The sequence below is a fragment of the Carcharhinus amblyrhynchos genome, chromosome 6 (assembly GCF_965287045.1).
Source record: "Carcharhinus amblyrhynchos chromosome 6, sCarAmb.v2.hapA, whole genome shotgun sequence".
NCBI lineage: Eukaryota > Metazoa > Chordata > Chondrichthyes > Carcharhiniformes > Carcharhinidae > Carcharhinus > Carcharhinus amblyrhynchos.
In genome coordinates this window covers 95,791,962-95,809,627 of record NC_137329.1, presented here as the reverse complement: position 1 = coordinate 95,809,627, position 17,666 = coordinate 95,791,962, and the positions used below count along the sequence as shown (strand labels likewise).

General features: G+C 40.9%; 1 protein-coding gene and 1 pseudogene across 1 annotated transcript; one reads left to right on the top strand and one right to left on the bottom strand.

Moving 5' to 3' along the window:
* Positions 1-3,876: 3,876 nt before the first annotated feature.
* On the bottom strand, positions 3,877-4,648 carry LOC145344523 (large ribosomal subunit protein uL2 pseudogene; annotated as a pseudogene).
* A 182-nt stretch (positions 4,649-4,830) lies between these two features.
* Positions 4,831-17,622, top strand: LOC145344137 (BH3-interacting domain death agonist-like). The gene is made up of 5 exons (XM_080191011.1): positions 4,831-4,940; positions 5,258-5,502; positions 11,150-11,280; positions 14,907-15,128; positions 17,293-17,622. Exons 2-5 carry the CDS (start codon positions 5,283-5,285, stop codon positions 17,305-17,307), a joined length of 588 nt encoding a protein of 195 aa, XP_080047137.1. The 5' UTR covers positions 4,831-4,940; positions 5,258-5,282; the 3' UTR covers positions 17,308-17,622.
* The last annotated feature ends 44 nt before the right edge of the window (positions 17,623-17,666 follow it).

The following is a 17,666-nucleotide window of genomic DNA, read 5'->3' as shown; positions in this document are numbered from 1 at the left end:
ACTCCGATGCCTGTTCGGGTACACTGAGGGTGAATTTAGCATGGCCAATGCACCTAACCAACACGTCTTTTGGACTGTGGGAGGAAACTGGAGCATCCAGAGGAAACCCACACCGCACAGGGAGAACATGCCGACTCTGCACAGACACTGACCCAAGCCAGCAATCGAACCCGGGTCCCTGGCGCTGTGAGGCAGCAGTGCTAACCACTGCGGTGCCCAATTAGAGCTAAACGTCTGATCTCATTCAACCCACCCTACTCTATAATTTATCACTACTAGTAATTTCAGGTGTCTGCAAATACACAGAATGAAGGGTCAGGAAGTGGTTGTCACTGAATATACGCTCTTCTAGAGAATATGCTGATGTCCCCTGAGAAATAATAGACAATAAATGAATTGCCAGAAACCCCATTGTTCACTTTTAACTGCTGAAAAAACCTTGAGAAAGTTATACCTTGTTGAATGAAGTGTAAATGGATTTTTAACAGTGTCCTAACGTTATAACTACTGCTTAGTGCCTGCACCGGCCCAGAAAAGTTAATTTTATATTTATAGAATATCCAATTACTCCAATATGATAAAAAAAATCCACATATCTGCAGAAAGACACTTTAAAAAATACTATATTTTAACTTAGATCTTAATCCAATCGTATGTATTTGTTATGTAATCTGAAACTTTAAGTCAAAAATGTGAAGCATAATCAGTGTTTTTAACTTCTTGGTTTGCTGACTTGTGAAAATACTTCAGTGTGATTGGTCAGATTGCTCAGATGGTTGACATCATTGTTGCTGGCTGCCTGGAGATGTTTTTAACTTGACCCCAAGCTTAAGTTGTCACAAGAAAGGGGAAACCCAGGCTGCAGAAATCACTAGATTTCTTTGGACATTTCTTTGTCTCTGGTTGTATATTTAAGGCTAAATTGCTCAGCCTAGCAATGTGAGTAATTGTATGCAAAGCCTACTAACTGCAGAAGGATTGTAGTGAGCTAAGTGGCCTGGACTGCTTGTCTGGTGTGGCCACACAAACAATATGATTCTCCTTTGTATTCTTATACTGGAATTGAGGCAGCATGGTGGCACAGTGGTGAGCACTGATGCCTCACAGTGCCAGGAACTTGAATTGAATTCCGGCTTCAGGTAACTATCTGTGTGAAGTTTGCATATTCTCCCTATGTCTGCGTGGGTTTCCTCCGAGACTCTGGTTTCCTCCAACACAATGTGGAGATGCCGGCGTTGGACTGGGGTAAACACAGTAAGATGTCTCAAAACACCAGGTTAAAGTCCAACAGGTTTATTTGGTAGCAAACGCCACTAGCTTTCGGAGTGCTGCTCCTTCGTCAGGTGAGACACTCAATGATATTTGAGTTTAATGTGACTCAGCTGAGTTTAAGTTTAAAAGCATTTAAGAAAACCATTTGGAGAATTTTTTTTAACGAAATGAGTAGTTAAGGATCTGGAATGCGCTACCTGAGAATATAGTGGAGGAAGATTCAACTGCGGCTTTCAGTGGGAAACTGGATAAAAACAATGAAGAGAAAAAGAAACAGGATTATGGTGAGGGGGGTAGAAGGAGCTGAATTGCTCTTGCAGAATCCACAGCTCAAAGGTCTCATTCTGCTGCTGGAACTGTTCTATAATTAGCCACATCACTTTAGGTTTAGGGATGTGAATCACTATTTTCCTCCTCTAGCTCAGTTTGACCTTTGCATCTTTTCACTATGTTTAAAGACAGGGTTGGTATCCTGATTGAATTCTTAAGAAATTTGTACCAGTTAACCCTGAAGGCTCCACCTTCTCAACCTTGCCCCTCGACTGAGATGTGGCGATCCTCCACCACCAGTCAGCTCTCCCCCTCAAAGGGGACAGCAGTCTATGATCATCTGGGACTATGGCAACTTTACCTTTATCTTGCTAGCTGAGTAGACAAAAGCAGAAAGTGCTGGAAAAACTCAAACCTGGTCTGGCAGCCAATGTGTGGCGAGGGAAACTAGCGATAACTTTAAATAAATGCAGAATTTTTTAAAAATTCATTTACGGGATGTGGACTTCACTGGCGAGGCCAGGGTTTATTGTCCAACCCTAACTGCCCTGCATTCCTGAGGGCATTTCACAGTCAACCAAATTGCTATGGATCTGGAGTCACATGGAAGCCAGTCTAGGTAAGGACGACAGATTTCCTATCCCAAAGTGAACCAGGTGGGTTTTTAATGACAATCAACGATGGCTTTGTGGTCATCATTAGGCTTTTAAATCCAGATTTTTTATTGAATTCAAATTTTACCATCTGCCAGTCTTGCTCTGGGTCTCTAGAATACAATAGCTGGACAAACTCAGTCTACATCAACAAGTATGTAGTGGAAAGGGAATCTTCAAGTTTCTAGATGTCCAGATCATCAACAACCTGTTCTGGTTCCTCCACACTTATGCTATAGTTAAGAAAGCCCACCAACAACTCCACTTTCTCAGGAGGCTAAGGAAATTCAGTATGTCCGCTATGACTCTCACCAATTTTTACAGAAGCACCAAAGAAAGCATCCCTTCTGGATGTATCACAACTTGGTGTGGCTCCTGCCCTGACCAAGACTATAAGAAACTACAAAGGGTTGAGAATGAGCCCAGTCCATCATGCAAACCAGCCTCCCATCCACTGACTCCGTCAACACTTCCTGCTGCCTCGGAAAACCAACCAGCCTAATTAAGGACCCCACACACCTCAGACATAATCTCTTCCGCCTTCTTCTATTGGGAAAAAGGTACAAAAGTCTGAGTACTAACCAATTCAAGAATGGCTTCTTCCCTTCTGCCATCAGACTTTTGAATATTAAGCTGATTGTTCTCTACACCCTAGCAATGACTGCACCATCTCCTTTACTTCTCCAATTGTACACTATGAACAGTGTGTTTTGTCTGTATAGTGCACAAAAAAAAACACTTTTCACTGCATCCCAATACACGTGACAATAATAAATCAAATCAAATTGAAAGTTCTGGCAGCAACAGTAGAGGAAGAAATGGAACTGTCCCACACTTGCTGCAACTGAATGTGTATACATTTTTTCATAGAATCCCTACAGTGGAGAAGGAGGTCATTCAGCCCATCGAGTCATCACTGACCACAATCCCACCAGCCCTATTCCCATAACTCCACATATCTCCCTGCTGATCCCCTGACACTATGATTAATTTAGCATGGTAAAAAGTCTGACAACACCAGGTTTTAGTCCAACCTATTTATTTGATAATATACTCACTAGCTTTCGGGGTTACCCCCTTCGTCAGGTGAATGGAGAGTTCTGGCCTCAGACAGAGCATATAAAGCACAGACAGTTTAGAGATTAACAGTTTAGACAGTTTAGAGGCCAGAACTCTCCATTCACCTGACGAAGGGGGTAACCCCGAAAGCTAGTGAGTATATTATCAAATAAATAGGTTGGACTAAAACCTGGTGTTGTCAGACTTTTTACTGTGTTTACGCCAGTCCAACGCCGGCATACCCACATCATAATTTAGCATGGCCAATACATCTAACTTGCACATCTTTGGAGTGTGGAAGGAAACCAGAGCGCCCGGAGGAAACCCCACGAAGACAGGGGGAGAATGTGGCAACTCCACACAGACAGTGACCTGAGGCCAGGATTGAACACGGGTACTTGGCGGTGTGAGGCAGCAGTGCTGGCCACTGTGCCATCATGCTGTCCCAGCACTTTCTATTTGAGATGAGCTTTATTTTGAGACAATAAAAAGCTTTCTTCCCCCTCCATGGGGAAAGTCCCGGGAAGAGGAGACAACATTGTGCTGAGTTTGTTGTTTATTCTTTTTTTTTGTATTTTCAATCATTTTTATTGTGGCAAATTTGAGCATATACATTAAGAAACTAGTTCTCCTTCTCCTGGACAGTTTTTGTACCACGCAGTCTACCAATTTGACGAGCAAGAATTAGACTGACCTTGCAACCGGCTGGAGCATCTCTTCTGATGGTTGATGGCTTCCCTTTATGCTGATGGTTACCACCACCAAAAGGATGTTCTACAGGATTCATAGCCACACCACGGACACGTGACCAGCAGTTTCTTTTGGCCTTGTATTTGTGATAGGCCTGACCTGCCTTCAGTGTGGGTTTGTCAATTTGACCACCACCAGCAACCACACCAACAATAGCTCTGTTGTCCGAGGAAACAATTTTCTTTGAACCGGATGGTAACTTGACACGACTGTTCTTGGTCTCAGGATTGTGGGAGAAGACTGTGGCATAATTTCCAGAGGCATGTGCAAGTTTACCATGGTCACCTGGCTTCTCCTGCAGGCAACACACAATGGTATCTTCTGGCATCGTACCCACAGGGAGGACATCTCCAGTGTTCAACTGAGCCTTCCTGCCACAGTAGATAAACTAACCAGTGTGGATACCGTCTGCTGCAGTGAACAACTCAGTCCTTCTTTTGAACCTGTAAGGATCACAGAACACCACTTTTGCTAAAGATGCACCACGACCAGGGTCATGAATTATATTCTTGACAATACCCTTGGTATAGCCATGATTCAACAAAGTCCGCAGCTCTCAACTTTGCAGGCTCTTTCCTGTGTTTCACATGGGCTTTGAAGACAGAACCGGCACCCTTCCTGTGGCCTCTGATTACCCCACCCATTGCGTACTACTTCAGCGGCTGTTGTTTATTCCAGACAGGGATAGTTTAATATCAGGGAGGGAGCGGGATACATTGTAACAATACAGTGTCACTCTGGAACAACTTTCAAATCGACACATTTTGGCGCCAAAACTTTGGCGGAAGGAAAAAATTCTCCTCACTCAACATCGTGAGAGGTCAAATTAAACCAGGAGGCGTGTTTTCCTCTGTGTTGAGTGGAGGTGCTTTTTAAAAATATATGTGACGGGGAGTTTGTGTGTCGGGATTTTCCAGTTAATTCAGATTCGTTAGAGTGAGTAACTCTCAAACTTCTTTAAACCACGCGAGTCCAGAAAGAAAACGATCCTAAAATTTACTAATTTTGCTTTAATGCTGTGGACGTTCTTCAGTATTTTTTGTATGCGGCAGTAACATAAATCCGCTTCCGCTCCCTGAATTTCCTTCATTTTAAAGTTTATGTGAGTTTACCCAACTCGGTCTGCGATAAGACTCGGCTGTAATGTTGTAGAGCTTCCTGCCCCTAGGAAAGTTGCCTTCCAGTCACCGGGGTTTGTCGTGTCTTTAAATCTTGTACATTTAAATCGATGTTGCTTATTGTTTAAACTGCAGCACAGAAGGAGGGGACGTGAGGAATATGTCCTGGAACATCGAGGCTTCGTTTGGCGAACAGACCCAACATATTTTGCTGAAGTTTCTTCAGGAAAACAAAGTTGAAAATCGAACCTACCAGCAAGAAATTCAGAAACTTGAGAATGAACTTAGAAAGGGATCCAATTTCGACGATGATATTCAGACAGATGGGCATTGCCCCTCAGGATTTATGCGTGCAGCCCATCGTTCAGATGTGGAAGAAGGTACTATGTATTATAAACCCACTCATTCCCGCAACTATTTTGATTACACTTCTTCCGTCCCTTCCTGTAACTTTCTCCGTCCTGCCACCATGCACATTTTCCCCATCTCTGTTAACTCTCTGAAGGGACTGTTGTCTCTATGACACCCTGGTCCTCTCTTCAGTTGCTCTAAGCTTGGCTGTGTAAGCGTCGGAGATGCAACATCTCCTCCCTTCCCACTCTCTAAGGCACTAAACGCTGCTTCCAGGTGAAACAGTGGTTCGCTTTTACGTTCAGTGTTTGCTACACAGCAGAGACTATGAAGCATGAGTAACCACAGAAATGATGAATCCATAAGTATGACTGTGAACGTTTGGTCAGATGCCACTTTAATTCTCCATTCTATTTTTACCTACACCTCCGACTTTGTAATGAAGCTAGAATCGTGGAATCTCGACAGAGCAGAAATAGGTAATTCGGCCCATCAAGTCTGCACTTCCTCTCCAAAAGAACATCCCAACCAGGCTGCACCCTCTGTGCTATCTCCCTAACCCTGCACATTTACCATGGCCAATCTACCTAACCTGCATATCTTTGGATCCAGCTCAAAGAAAAATATGAGTTTTTTTTCAGCCTTCTGAGCTCAACACTGCTTCAATTTTGTCAGCTAGTAAGGACTGGTAAGGATTCTGCTGTTGCCGTTTAAACATAAGAACATAAGAAATAGGAGCAGGAGTAGGCCATCTAGCCCTTCGAGCCTGCCCCGCCATTCAATAAGATCATGGCTAATCTGTCGTGGCTCTGTTCCACATTCCCACCCTCTCCCCATAACCCTTAATCCCCTCTCTTATCAAAAACCCATCAACCCGCGTCTTAAAAATATTTAGCGAGGTAGCCTCCACCACTTCAACAGGCAGAGAATTCCAGAGATTCACCACCCTTTGAGTGAAGAAGTTCCTCCTCAACTCCGTTCTAAACCGCCCCCCCTTTATCTTGAGGCTGTGCACCCTAGTCCTACTGTCCTTTCTGAGCGGGAAGAGTCTCTCCACCTCTATCCTATCCATCCCATTCATCATCTTATACGTCTCAATGAGATCTCCCCTCATTCTTCTAAACTCTAACGAGTACAAGCCTAACTTATTCAGCCTCTCCTCATAGCTCAACCCCCTCAACTCTGGCATCAGCCTAGTAAACCTCCTCTGCACTCCCTCCAAGGCTAAAATATCCTTGCATAAGTACGGCGCCCAAAACTGCACACAGTACTCCAGCTGTGGCCTCACCAATGCCCTATACAGCCGCAGCAAGACCTCCCTACTTTTATATTCAATCCCCCTCGCTATGAAGGCCAGCATCCCATTTGCCTTCCTGACCACCTGCTGCACCTGCAAGCTGGGTTTTTGCGACTCATGCACAAGGACCCCGAGATCCCTCTGCACCGTCGCCTGCTGCAGTTTTTCGCCATGTAAGTAATAACTCTTCCTACCATTATTCCTACCAAAGTGGACCACCTCGCACTTGCCAACATTAAATTCCATTTGCCATTTCCTGGCCCATTCACCCAGCCTATCTAGATCCTTCTGCAGACTCTCCACGCCCTCCGCACAATTTGCCGTTCCACCAATCTTGGTGTCATCAGCAAATTTCGACACCCTACACTCGGTTCCCTCCTCCAGATCATCTATATAAATGGTAAATAGCTGAGGCCCCAGCACCGACCCCTGGGGCACTCCACTAGTCACCATCCGCCAATCCGAATAGCACCCATTGACCCCCACTCTCTGCCTCCTATTTGACAACCAATCCTCTATCCACGCTAACACCCTATCCCCAACTCCATGTCCCCTGACCTTCTGCAATAAAGATGCATTTTTTTTGTCCTATTACTGGCTCCATCACAACTCTGTTCACACCAGATTTCTTTTACAATTTAAACAATTTACCCTATTGCATACATTCACTTTGTGTTCTTTCCTCTCATCCCTTTTCCTGCATCTGTACTTGTTTGAAATCTGTTATAACTCTTAATTAATTCTAGTTCTGACAAACATTTATTGACCCAAAACATTAAACCTTTTTCCCTTTCCAGAGAAGTTTTCTGTTTTTATTTCAGATTCCAGTATATTTGTTTTGTAGCATATATTTTGCATTTAATTTTTTGATTTGATTTATTACTGTCATGTGTATTGGTAGACAAAGAAAAGTAGTGTTTCTTGCATGCTATACAGAGAAAGAGAGGGTGCAGAACTGTAGTTTACAATCATAGCTAAGGTGTAGAGAAAGATCAACTGAATATAAGGTAAGTCCATCCAGAAATCTGATGGTAGTTCGGAAGAAGCTGTTCTTGAGTCAGTTGGTACATGATTTCAGACTTTTGTATCTTTTTCCTCAACAGAAGAAGGTGGAAGAGAATATGTCCAGGTTACAAGGGGCCCTTGATTAAGCTGGCTGCTTTTCTGAGGCAGCAGGAAGTGTAGACAATAGTCAATTGATGAGAGGCTGGTTTGTGTGGTGGACTTGGCTTCATTCACAGTTCTTCGTAGTTTCTTGCGGTCTTGCTCAGAACAGAAGCCATACTAAGCTGTGATACATCCAGAAAGGATGCTTACTATGGTGCATCTGTAAAAGTTGCTGTGTGTCATAGCGGACATGCCGAATTTCTTTAGCCTTGTGTGGAAGTAGGGGTGTTGGTGGGCTTCTTTAACTATAGCGTCAGTGTGGAGGGATCAAGACAGGTTGTTGGTGACCTGGATATCTAGAAACTTGAAGCTCTCAACCATTTCCACTTCGTCCCTGCTGATATAGACAGGGGCATGTCCTCCGCTACCCTTCTTGAAGTTGATAACGATCTCTATCATTTTGTTGACATTCAGGGAGAGATTATTGTCATTGCACCAATTCACCAAATTATCTATGTCTTTCCTGTACTCTGTCTTGTCATTGTTTGCGATCCGACCCACTATGGTGGTGTCATCAGCAAACTTGAAAATCGAGTTGGAGCGGAATTTGGCCACACAGTATAGGTAAGGAATATAGCAAGGGGCAGAGAGACAGAGCCTTCCTGGGGCACTGGTGTTGAGGATAATTGTGGAGAAGATGTTGTTGCCTATCCTTACTGGCAGTTTCATGGATACTGGCTATCCCTGGCACATCCATTAGTGCTTCCATGCATTTCTGATTATAGAATATAATTTTCCCATGTTCCAACAATGCTTTTAAAAGATGAGTAGATGAAGGAAGAGTTATCCATAATTAAGAGAGTAAAGCACTGATGGTTTTCCATTTTCATAGGTTACATCTTGTACTGAAATCAATTAGAAACTAACTATGGCTGGCAAGACTGAGAATCTCGAGTTGCCACATTAAGGTCCTTCAGCAAGTCTGCCCTTTTCATACCACTGCCTTTCAGAATTAATTTTACCACCCACTCCATTTTTGGGTGAGTTTGTGCAAGAAACTTATAGAAAGTTAGCATGCAATTAGGAAGTTAAATGGCATATTAGCCTTTATTGCATTGGAGTACAAGATTAAGGAAGTCTTGCTACAGTTGTATAAGGCTTTGGTGAGACCTGACCTGAAGTAGTGGGTATAGTCGGGATGTCCGTATTTAAAGGAGGATATGCTAGTGTTGGAGGCAGTACAGTGAAGGTTGACTAGATTGGTTCATGGGATGAGAGTCCTATGATGAGAGGCTGGTATCTCTGGAGGTCAGAAGAATGAGAGATGATCTCAATGAACTATACAAGATCTTGAAAGGGCTTGACAGGGTAGATATTGAGAGGTTGTTTTTTTGCTGGCTGGGGAATCTAGAATGTGATGACACGGTTTGAGGATAGGGGGTTGGTGATTTGGAATGAGATGAGGTGAAATTTCGTCATTCAAATGGTTGTGAACCTTTGGTATTCACTACCTGAGAGTTATAAATGCTGCATTGCATAAGCCCCAAATAGACAGATTTTGTTCTCTTAGCAAACTGACGGATTTGGAATTGGGCAGGAAAGTGGAGTTGAAGCCAGGATCACCCATGATTATGTTGAATGGCAGAGCAGGCTCAATGGCTCTAATGCACTTTTTCTGTTCCTTTTTTTGTATTGTGTTCTTGTATTTATCCTCACCCCCTACAAGATTGTTTTCTCTTCTCCTCTACTGACCCATGTTGGGATTCATTAACTAGCCTTGTACTACCTTTGACAATTTGGATAAATAGCCATCTTTCATAGACGGACAACTTGACATGACTTCTCAGGAAAAAAAGCGTCGTCGATTTGTTTTCATGATAGTTTGTCTTGTGTCAGAATGATCCCTGGAGATTTGACATTGGGGTGTATCACAGTTGAGCCTAATGCTGTTCTTGTCCAGCTTCCAAATATGAACACTTTTTAATGGATAAGGGTAACAAGCAGGAACTAGCAAGGCATGTGGTTTTTCTTTTAAAGAAACATTCTCTTAATATCACAGGTTAACTCAGAGCCTTGAAGCAATACTAATGTCTTGCCAATTTTCAGAAAGAATAACTAAGCAGTCAGTAAAGTAATGGCATTAAGAGCATTCTGAAGAATCAACAACCTAGTAAATTGCAGTTGACAGCTTTAGAAGGACTTGCTTATATGGACAGTGGTAAATTCTTTGACATACAGAACAATGAAGAGCAAGGGCCGAGGGATTCAGGACAAACCTGGCAAGGGCTAAGAAATTGATGAAAGATAGAAAGTAACAGAGTTAACGTTAGTTGGGTTGATGGAGAAGGAACAGAGTGAAGTGTGCCAGGGTATGTTGACAGGGCCAGTAATATTTCCAATTGACATCAATAATTTGGATTCAGAAACTCAGTGCTATTTGGTCAGTTTGCAAATATCACCCAAGGAAGGGAAGTGGAATCACAGCGGACTAATGTATTTCAAAGTGGCTATTTGAAATAGTGAAAGATGAAATGGAAAGAGAACTAATAAACCATACATTCTATATGTCTAGCCAGTACAGAGTAGGAATCAAAAAAGCCAGTAGAATGTTGACCTACATTGTCAAAACCATAGAGTACGATACAAATCAAAGTTGTGATTGAGTTGTACAGTGCTCCCCTTAGATCATACCTTGGGTGCTACATTCAGTTCTGGTTGCCAATAAACCAGGGATATATTAAAGCTGTGATGAAAAGAGACACAAGGCCAATGCTTGGATAATAGTTAATGAAAGGCTTAAGAAATCTAGGCTTTTCATCCTTATAAGGAGGTTTTTGGGAGAAGGGCTCCTGGAGAGCTGTATGAAATAGTTAAGGAAATGCAACATGTTCATGCAGAATTCTGCTCTTGAATTGAACTGATTTAAAAACAAGGGGATGCAGATTCAAACAAGTGAAAGATATCAGGAAGTAATTTGGACAAAGTATCTCTGGGCAGAATAGTGTTGACAAAAACTCTGGAATCATTTAAACAATTAAAAACAATGGGGTTGTTCTGAATAGATGAATTAAGATACATCTAATGGGCTTTCTTCATCTGGAATGGTCTTGTAATTGCAAGTGTGACATTTTTAATGCTGGTTTCATTGAAAAGATGTGCTCTTAAAAACTTCTAAACATACAAATATACCAACTAATTTGTCAAAACAAAAATTCAGATGGCAATACACAAGCTGAGCTGAAAACAAACTGCCTGTTACTTTATTTATCCAGTTGACGAAGAAGAATTGTATCGAAATATAGCTGCATACTTAGCTGATATCGGAGATAGACTGGATCAAAGTATTAATCGTGACTTGGTCGAAGAATTTATCCATGAGACTGAAAGGAGTCAACCCCGAATGGTAAGATGTCAAGTCTATTTACTAAGCTTTTAGAAGAATGTAGATTCCATCCTTTTTTTTTAGACACATCTTTCAAGAACAGTTTTGGCTTTACACTTCTCGGGCCACTTCAACTTGCTTAACTGATCTTTTGTATCTATCTTCGATACTCCTGTTCCCTATAAATCCATCACTATCATTGCCCAAGTACAGGCTGAATGTCACACTTTCACGTCCAACTGGTGTAAACATGGGAATTCCTAGCATACACCAGGTTCAGTCATTCATTGCCAGATATGTAATTTTGTTTTGCATGACTCTTATTGAGCCAAAATTATTCTGGAGAACAAGGGTAATCCAGGTTCCTTTCATTTTAGTAAATCAGCCCTTTCTCATTTTCACCTCTTAGGCACAGTGCAAGGAACCCATTGATTTCTGCATAAATCATCCATGAAGCTTCCTCTACTGCGCATTCCACATTACCTTTACTTCCGGTCTTTCATCCACTGCAATTTCCATTCAGTCTTTCCCTTATGGGGTCTTCTTCACGCTCATCTCATTCATGAGCGGAATAAAAATGAGGATGGAAATTTTAAATGTGTTGGGAAGTGCATAGCCAATTTAAGTCACACAGGATGGGAGTGATGGGTGAATTGGACACAATAAAGCTATAGAGATTTTGTGTCCACAATCCTCTGCAGCCCTATATTCACTGACTCCTCCTGCCTCTATAAATCCTCTGTTGCTCTAACTCTGGCTTTTGCCCATGCTCCTGTTCACAACACTTGCAGCAACCTTCAGATGATTTGATCTTGCTCTCTTGAATTTCCTTGTCTAAACTTTACTTTAAAAAAAAAATCTCTTTAGCAAGCTTTTAGTCACTTTTCCTAAACACTCCTTACCTGCCTCAGTGCGTTTGGATGCAACTGGAAGTTGCTGCATGCGCAGGTCCCAAAAGCAACTGTGTTGTTGACTCTATGCTTGCCCATATTCCAAATATGGATTTTAGTTTCTATTCAATTTTAAATTTATTTTCAGCAGAATCAATAAATAGATTATAGGAAAAAATAGATGAGTCAGGAGCATAGCGTAAAAATACAAAAAGGAAATGTACATTTTGAATGAAAAAGTGTGCATAGAGCAAGGACAAAATAGTTTTTCTTCCAAAGGTTGGTATTTTTACCTGGTCATGAAAAGGAACAAAAATTCAATTCATAAACAAAAATAAAGTGTTAACACTTTGCTGTAATCCATGTTATAATTAATACCCTAAGTCATCTGGTAGCGTCTTTACATAAAATGGGACTGTAATTTACAAAAGTAGTGGGAAATATTACTAATGCATTTCTCTAACTCCCTTGTAAGTAGTAGAAATGCTAATTAAAGACATAATTGCAAAGGAAATGATATGCATTTCACTTTAAAAGCTTGTTGAGTGACGACCTATCTTAAATGCATGGAGGCACCAGTTCAGTTTTGACTACATAGAATTTCAGTGTGAAACCATCTGCTGTGTGCCTTTCCTCTTGCGCAAACACAACTGCCATCCTAATCTCGTATGAAAATCTTGTGGTATGACTTAGAATGTACAGATGCAACAGCAATTTCAGGCGCGGGAAGATGCATGATTAAATGTGGGAATCCATAAGTTGCTGTCCGAGATGTGCTACTCTGCCATTGGCTCGTCAAAAGTGGCATCTTGCCGTTGAGCAGAGTCAAGTTGCTGTATTTGCATGTTTGTAACAAATTATAAACCTGCCTGAGAAAGTTAAGAGTTTGGTTAAAATAACGCAAAGAATTAATGCAGATATTTAATGTCTGCATATTTAACTTGGTCTGTCATTCAGCAATGTGTTCATTGTTAATTACTGCCAATGAGTCTCTAAACTGAAAATTAACTATTAAAAATCTTGTTAAATTTTTAAAAAAATGTGCAATTTAAAATTGGTATTTTTACTTTTCCTTTTCTCTCATTTAATTTCTCTTTCAGTATCTGAATTCACACTGAATTCATCAATTCTAATTTATACTTTATTTTCATTTCCTGTGCTATTTATTTCACAGTCTTTGCTTGCTCTGTTCATTTGGGCTCCAGATGCCTGACTTGCCTCACTGCACTGTTATCAGTTTACATTTCCAGAACTTGTGGCTCAAAATATTGGCAAAATGAAACAGCCAAGGGAGAGACTAGATTATGGCAGACTTTATTAGTTTTATATTATTAGATACTGCAAATTATGACACTATTTCATACTTGTATTTTTAAAACATAGAACAACATTTGACAATCAACAGCGTTAGAAAACAATATTAAACTATCATCTTTTTGATTCCAAAGTTTGAGATATGGAGGCAGTAGCATAGTGGTATTGTTGCTGGACTAGTAATCCAGAAACCCAGGGTAATGCTCTGTGGATCTAGGTTTGAATCACACCATAGCAGATAGTCAGTAGCATAGTGGTATTGTTGCTGGACTAGTAATCCAGAAATCCAGGGTAATGCTCTGTGGATCTAGGTTTGAATCACACCATAGCAGATAGTGAAAATTGAATTCAATAAAATTCTGGAATTAAAAATCTAAAGATTTAAGGAGATTTACAAAGATGTTGCCTTGATTGGGTGGCACGCCTTATGAGAATAGATTGAGGGAGCTCGGTCTTTTCTCCTTAGAGAGACGAAGGATGAGAGGTGACCTGATAAAAGTGTATAAAATGTTGAGAGGAATTGATCGGGTGGATTCTCAGAGGCTTTTTCCAAGGGCTGGAATGGTTGCTACGAGAGGACACGGGTTTAAGGTGCTGGGGAGGAGGTACAGAGGAGATATCAGGGCTAAGTTTTTCACTCAGAGGGTGGTGGTGGAGGCAAATTCGATAGGGTATTTCAAGAGACTTTTGGATGAGTATATGGAACTTAATAGAATTGAGAGTTATAGCTAAGCCTAGTAGGTATGGATATGATCCGTGCAACTTGTGGGCCAAAGGGCCTGTTTGTGCTGTAGTTTTTCTATGTTCTAGATGACCACAAAACCATTGTCAATTGTTACAAAAACCCATCTGGTTCACTAATGTCCTTCAGGGAAGGATATCTGCTATCCTTACCTTGTCTGCCCTATGTATGATTCCAGACCGAAGCAACTTGGTTGACTCTTAAAATGCTCTCAGGGATAGGCAATAAATGCTGGTCCAGCCAACTGATACTCACATTCCATGAAGAAATTTAAAATACCCTTTTCCCCCCCTCCTTTGCTTTCTGCAAAATCAAAAAATGCAGAAGAATCATAAACACAAAGTGGAAAATATACAAGAATTACTCATTAAACTGGCAGTTTCAATTCTGGTATAGTGAGGTACTGACTTAAAATAGGAAACCACCTGGGGGGGAAAAAGAGCTGAAATAACTCTGGAAATAGCATTTGATGCTGTGTTTTTGGTGAGATTTATGCTTCTGACAAATTTGTATTGCTTGCAGATGATGGTCACAAATGTATTTTAACTTCATTTTAGTATTATGTATTTGTTTTGTGCAGGTTTTTGAGTTGCATTTTTATAAGTTGTGTCTATAAAAACTGGTATCTTATTAACTGTATGCAAATCTGTTCAATTGTCAGACAAATTTGACTTGGTTTTGGTTTTATTTTAATCATACAGGATGGAACCGTTATAATGTCTTCCATGATTTCCCGTTTAACCAATCAAAGAATTGATGTTACTCAAGATATGCCTCAGGAGAAAGTCATCCTGCTGCTGGCACTGGTGCTATTGAAAAAAACTGTAGTAGAGAAACCTCTGTTGCTTCCACGCATCTTCAGAACCACTGTACAGTACATAAGCAATAGACTGCAAGATTACATTCAAAATATAGGAGGATGGGTAGGTTTCTTAATTTTTTTGGGAGGTATTTAAGCTACTGCATGGCTTGGTGTGGCAGTAAGATGGATGTTGCAAAATGGATTTTTGAAAATTCAGTGCAATTTATTTTGAATTTGTTCAAAAAAAATACTGGAGATCTTTTCAAGTTCTGGTGGAGGAATGAAGAACCATGTGGGTCAAACACAACGCCATGCGCTCCTGGCAGTTACACTAGATTACCTAATTTGAAACTGGTTGCCAGAGGATTTTTAAATGGACTAGGATAAGAGGTAAGAGAGGGTAACAGAGAGAATGACTAGCACAAAAGCAAAATATTGTGGACGCTGGAAATCCAGAATAAAAGAACAACGTATAGGAAATATTCAGTATTCAATATTATCTTTCTACAGATCATGTTTTGTTTTTTAAATTCCTACAGTGCAGAAGCAGGCCATTCGGCCCATTGAATCTGCACCGATCACAACCCCCGCCCAGGCCCTACTCCTGTAACCTCACAGGGGTATTACCCTGCTAATTCTGACACGCAGGGACAATTTATCACAGCAAATCAACCTAACCCACACATCTTTGGACTGTGGGAGGAAACCGGAGCACCCGGAAGAAACCCATGCAGACACGGGGAGAGTGTGCAAACTCCACACAGACAGTGACCCAAGGCCAGAATTGAACCTGGGTTCCTGCCACTTGAGGCAGCAGTGCTAACAACTGTGCCAGCGTGCCGCCCCAAAGTTGATAGCGTTTCACCGAACAGGGGAAGGGCTAGTGTTTGCTTGTTGTATCTACCTTACACAAAGTCTGTTGAAGCAAATGGGACATAACTGGAGTGGAATCAGCTTGGGCCAGAAATGAAGCAATGTAGATGACTGAGGAATAAGGCAGCTATAGCTGCTGAATTTTATAGTACGGCAAAGTTGCACAATTCTGATATAGAAGAATTGAGAAGTTAAATTTAACCAAACCCAGCAATTGAAAAGAGAACAATAAAAATCAGATTAATCAATTTTGGGGCTGGGCAAGTGTTCTGTTTTTAAATTGAGATAAGTCTTTACGCCAGGTCTGCACTATTTTGTGTTGATACTTGGATTCTCAGGAGTCTGTCAAATTCCATCAGTTTCCTGTATCCCTGCCTACCACAATACGAATCCCCTAGCTAAGGTTTGTGGAGGGATAACAGGGTGCCACAGAGGGCAGAGTGAGGTGTTCTGCACTCCTACAGCTGATGAATGTTTCTTGATTAGATAATTTGTGCATAATAAGGCTCCTTTAACTACTGCTGATTTGTTCCTTGGAGGTATGCCACATACTGTCTTAAATGCTACTGCATGAAAGGCATGCCAGGGTCAGCAATTTCCAGTATCATGTGATTGATTGCATCAGGCAACTTGTCAGCTCCCACATTTGCTAACACTGTTGCCAGGACATCATTGCTTCAAGGAGATGTCTGCTGCAAGGGTACCTAGAGGACTGGCACTACTAGTAATAGTAGACTAAAGCCTCCAATTTGCCTATTTTCTTCCAGGTATGCTGCACTGTTAACCTGTAGGGATGGCAGCGTGCAGTATCTTAACAACTCCACTTCAATTGTCAAGCAATGGCTGTGTGCCATTTTTCTGCAGATTCAGTCTTCCATATTGGGTTTACTTTATTACCCAATTACTTAATTGGTAAAAAGAACTGACTTTGAGAACATCTTACATCATCAGGATGCCCCAGATTAATTTAGCCAATTAAATACTTGGACATATTGTCATGGAAGGAGGGAATCTCAGCAACCAGTTCATACAGAGCAAGGTCTGTGTATAGATTTGTCTTTTAGTCTCCTTACATAGGAGCAATATAATTGCATTGAAAGCAGTTCATTGAAGATTAACTAGACTGATTCCTGGGATGAAGGACTGTTGGACCTATTTAGTTGTTAGAGAGATATTCCTGTTTCATGCTTTCAAAAAGCACAATTACAGATTTGTACTCAAATGCATACATTTTACAATTGATTTAGTTATTTACAAAGACCACCAACAGTTCTCCATTAATGCTACTGTTGAAATGTTTAAATTATAGCTAAATTTAACAATGTGCTGAAACTAAACAATTGTTTTTGCAGCTGTTCATATTGTTGCATTATAATTACCTTAAGCTTCATCTTTATTTCTTTCTTCCACAGCAAAACATACATTAAAACTACAAGCAAGCAATCGGGATACCTTTGATTCTGCTTTACCTGATTTGACTTTTAAGTATTGTAAAACAGTCATACTGCAATAGTCATTTTGAGTCTTTTATATTCTCTTGCTTTACAATATGAAATTACTGAAATCTGAGGTAGTATCAGTAGCCAGATCAATTTAACTTGACTGATATAAAAACAACTAAAGTATCACCGAAAAAGGATGTTGTAATGTACAACTGACTGCTCTTGCTGAACCATAATTTGTTTGTTTTTGAATGCATTCCTGTTTCAATTCCACATTAAAAATGTACATTTCCAAATTCATACCAGTATGAATGTAATACCCTGTTGACATTTGTAATCTAGTG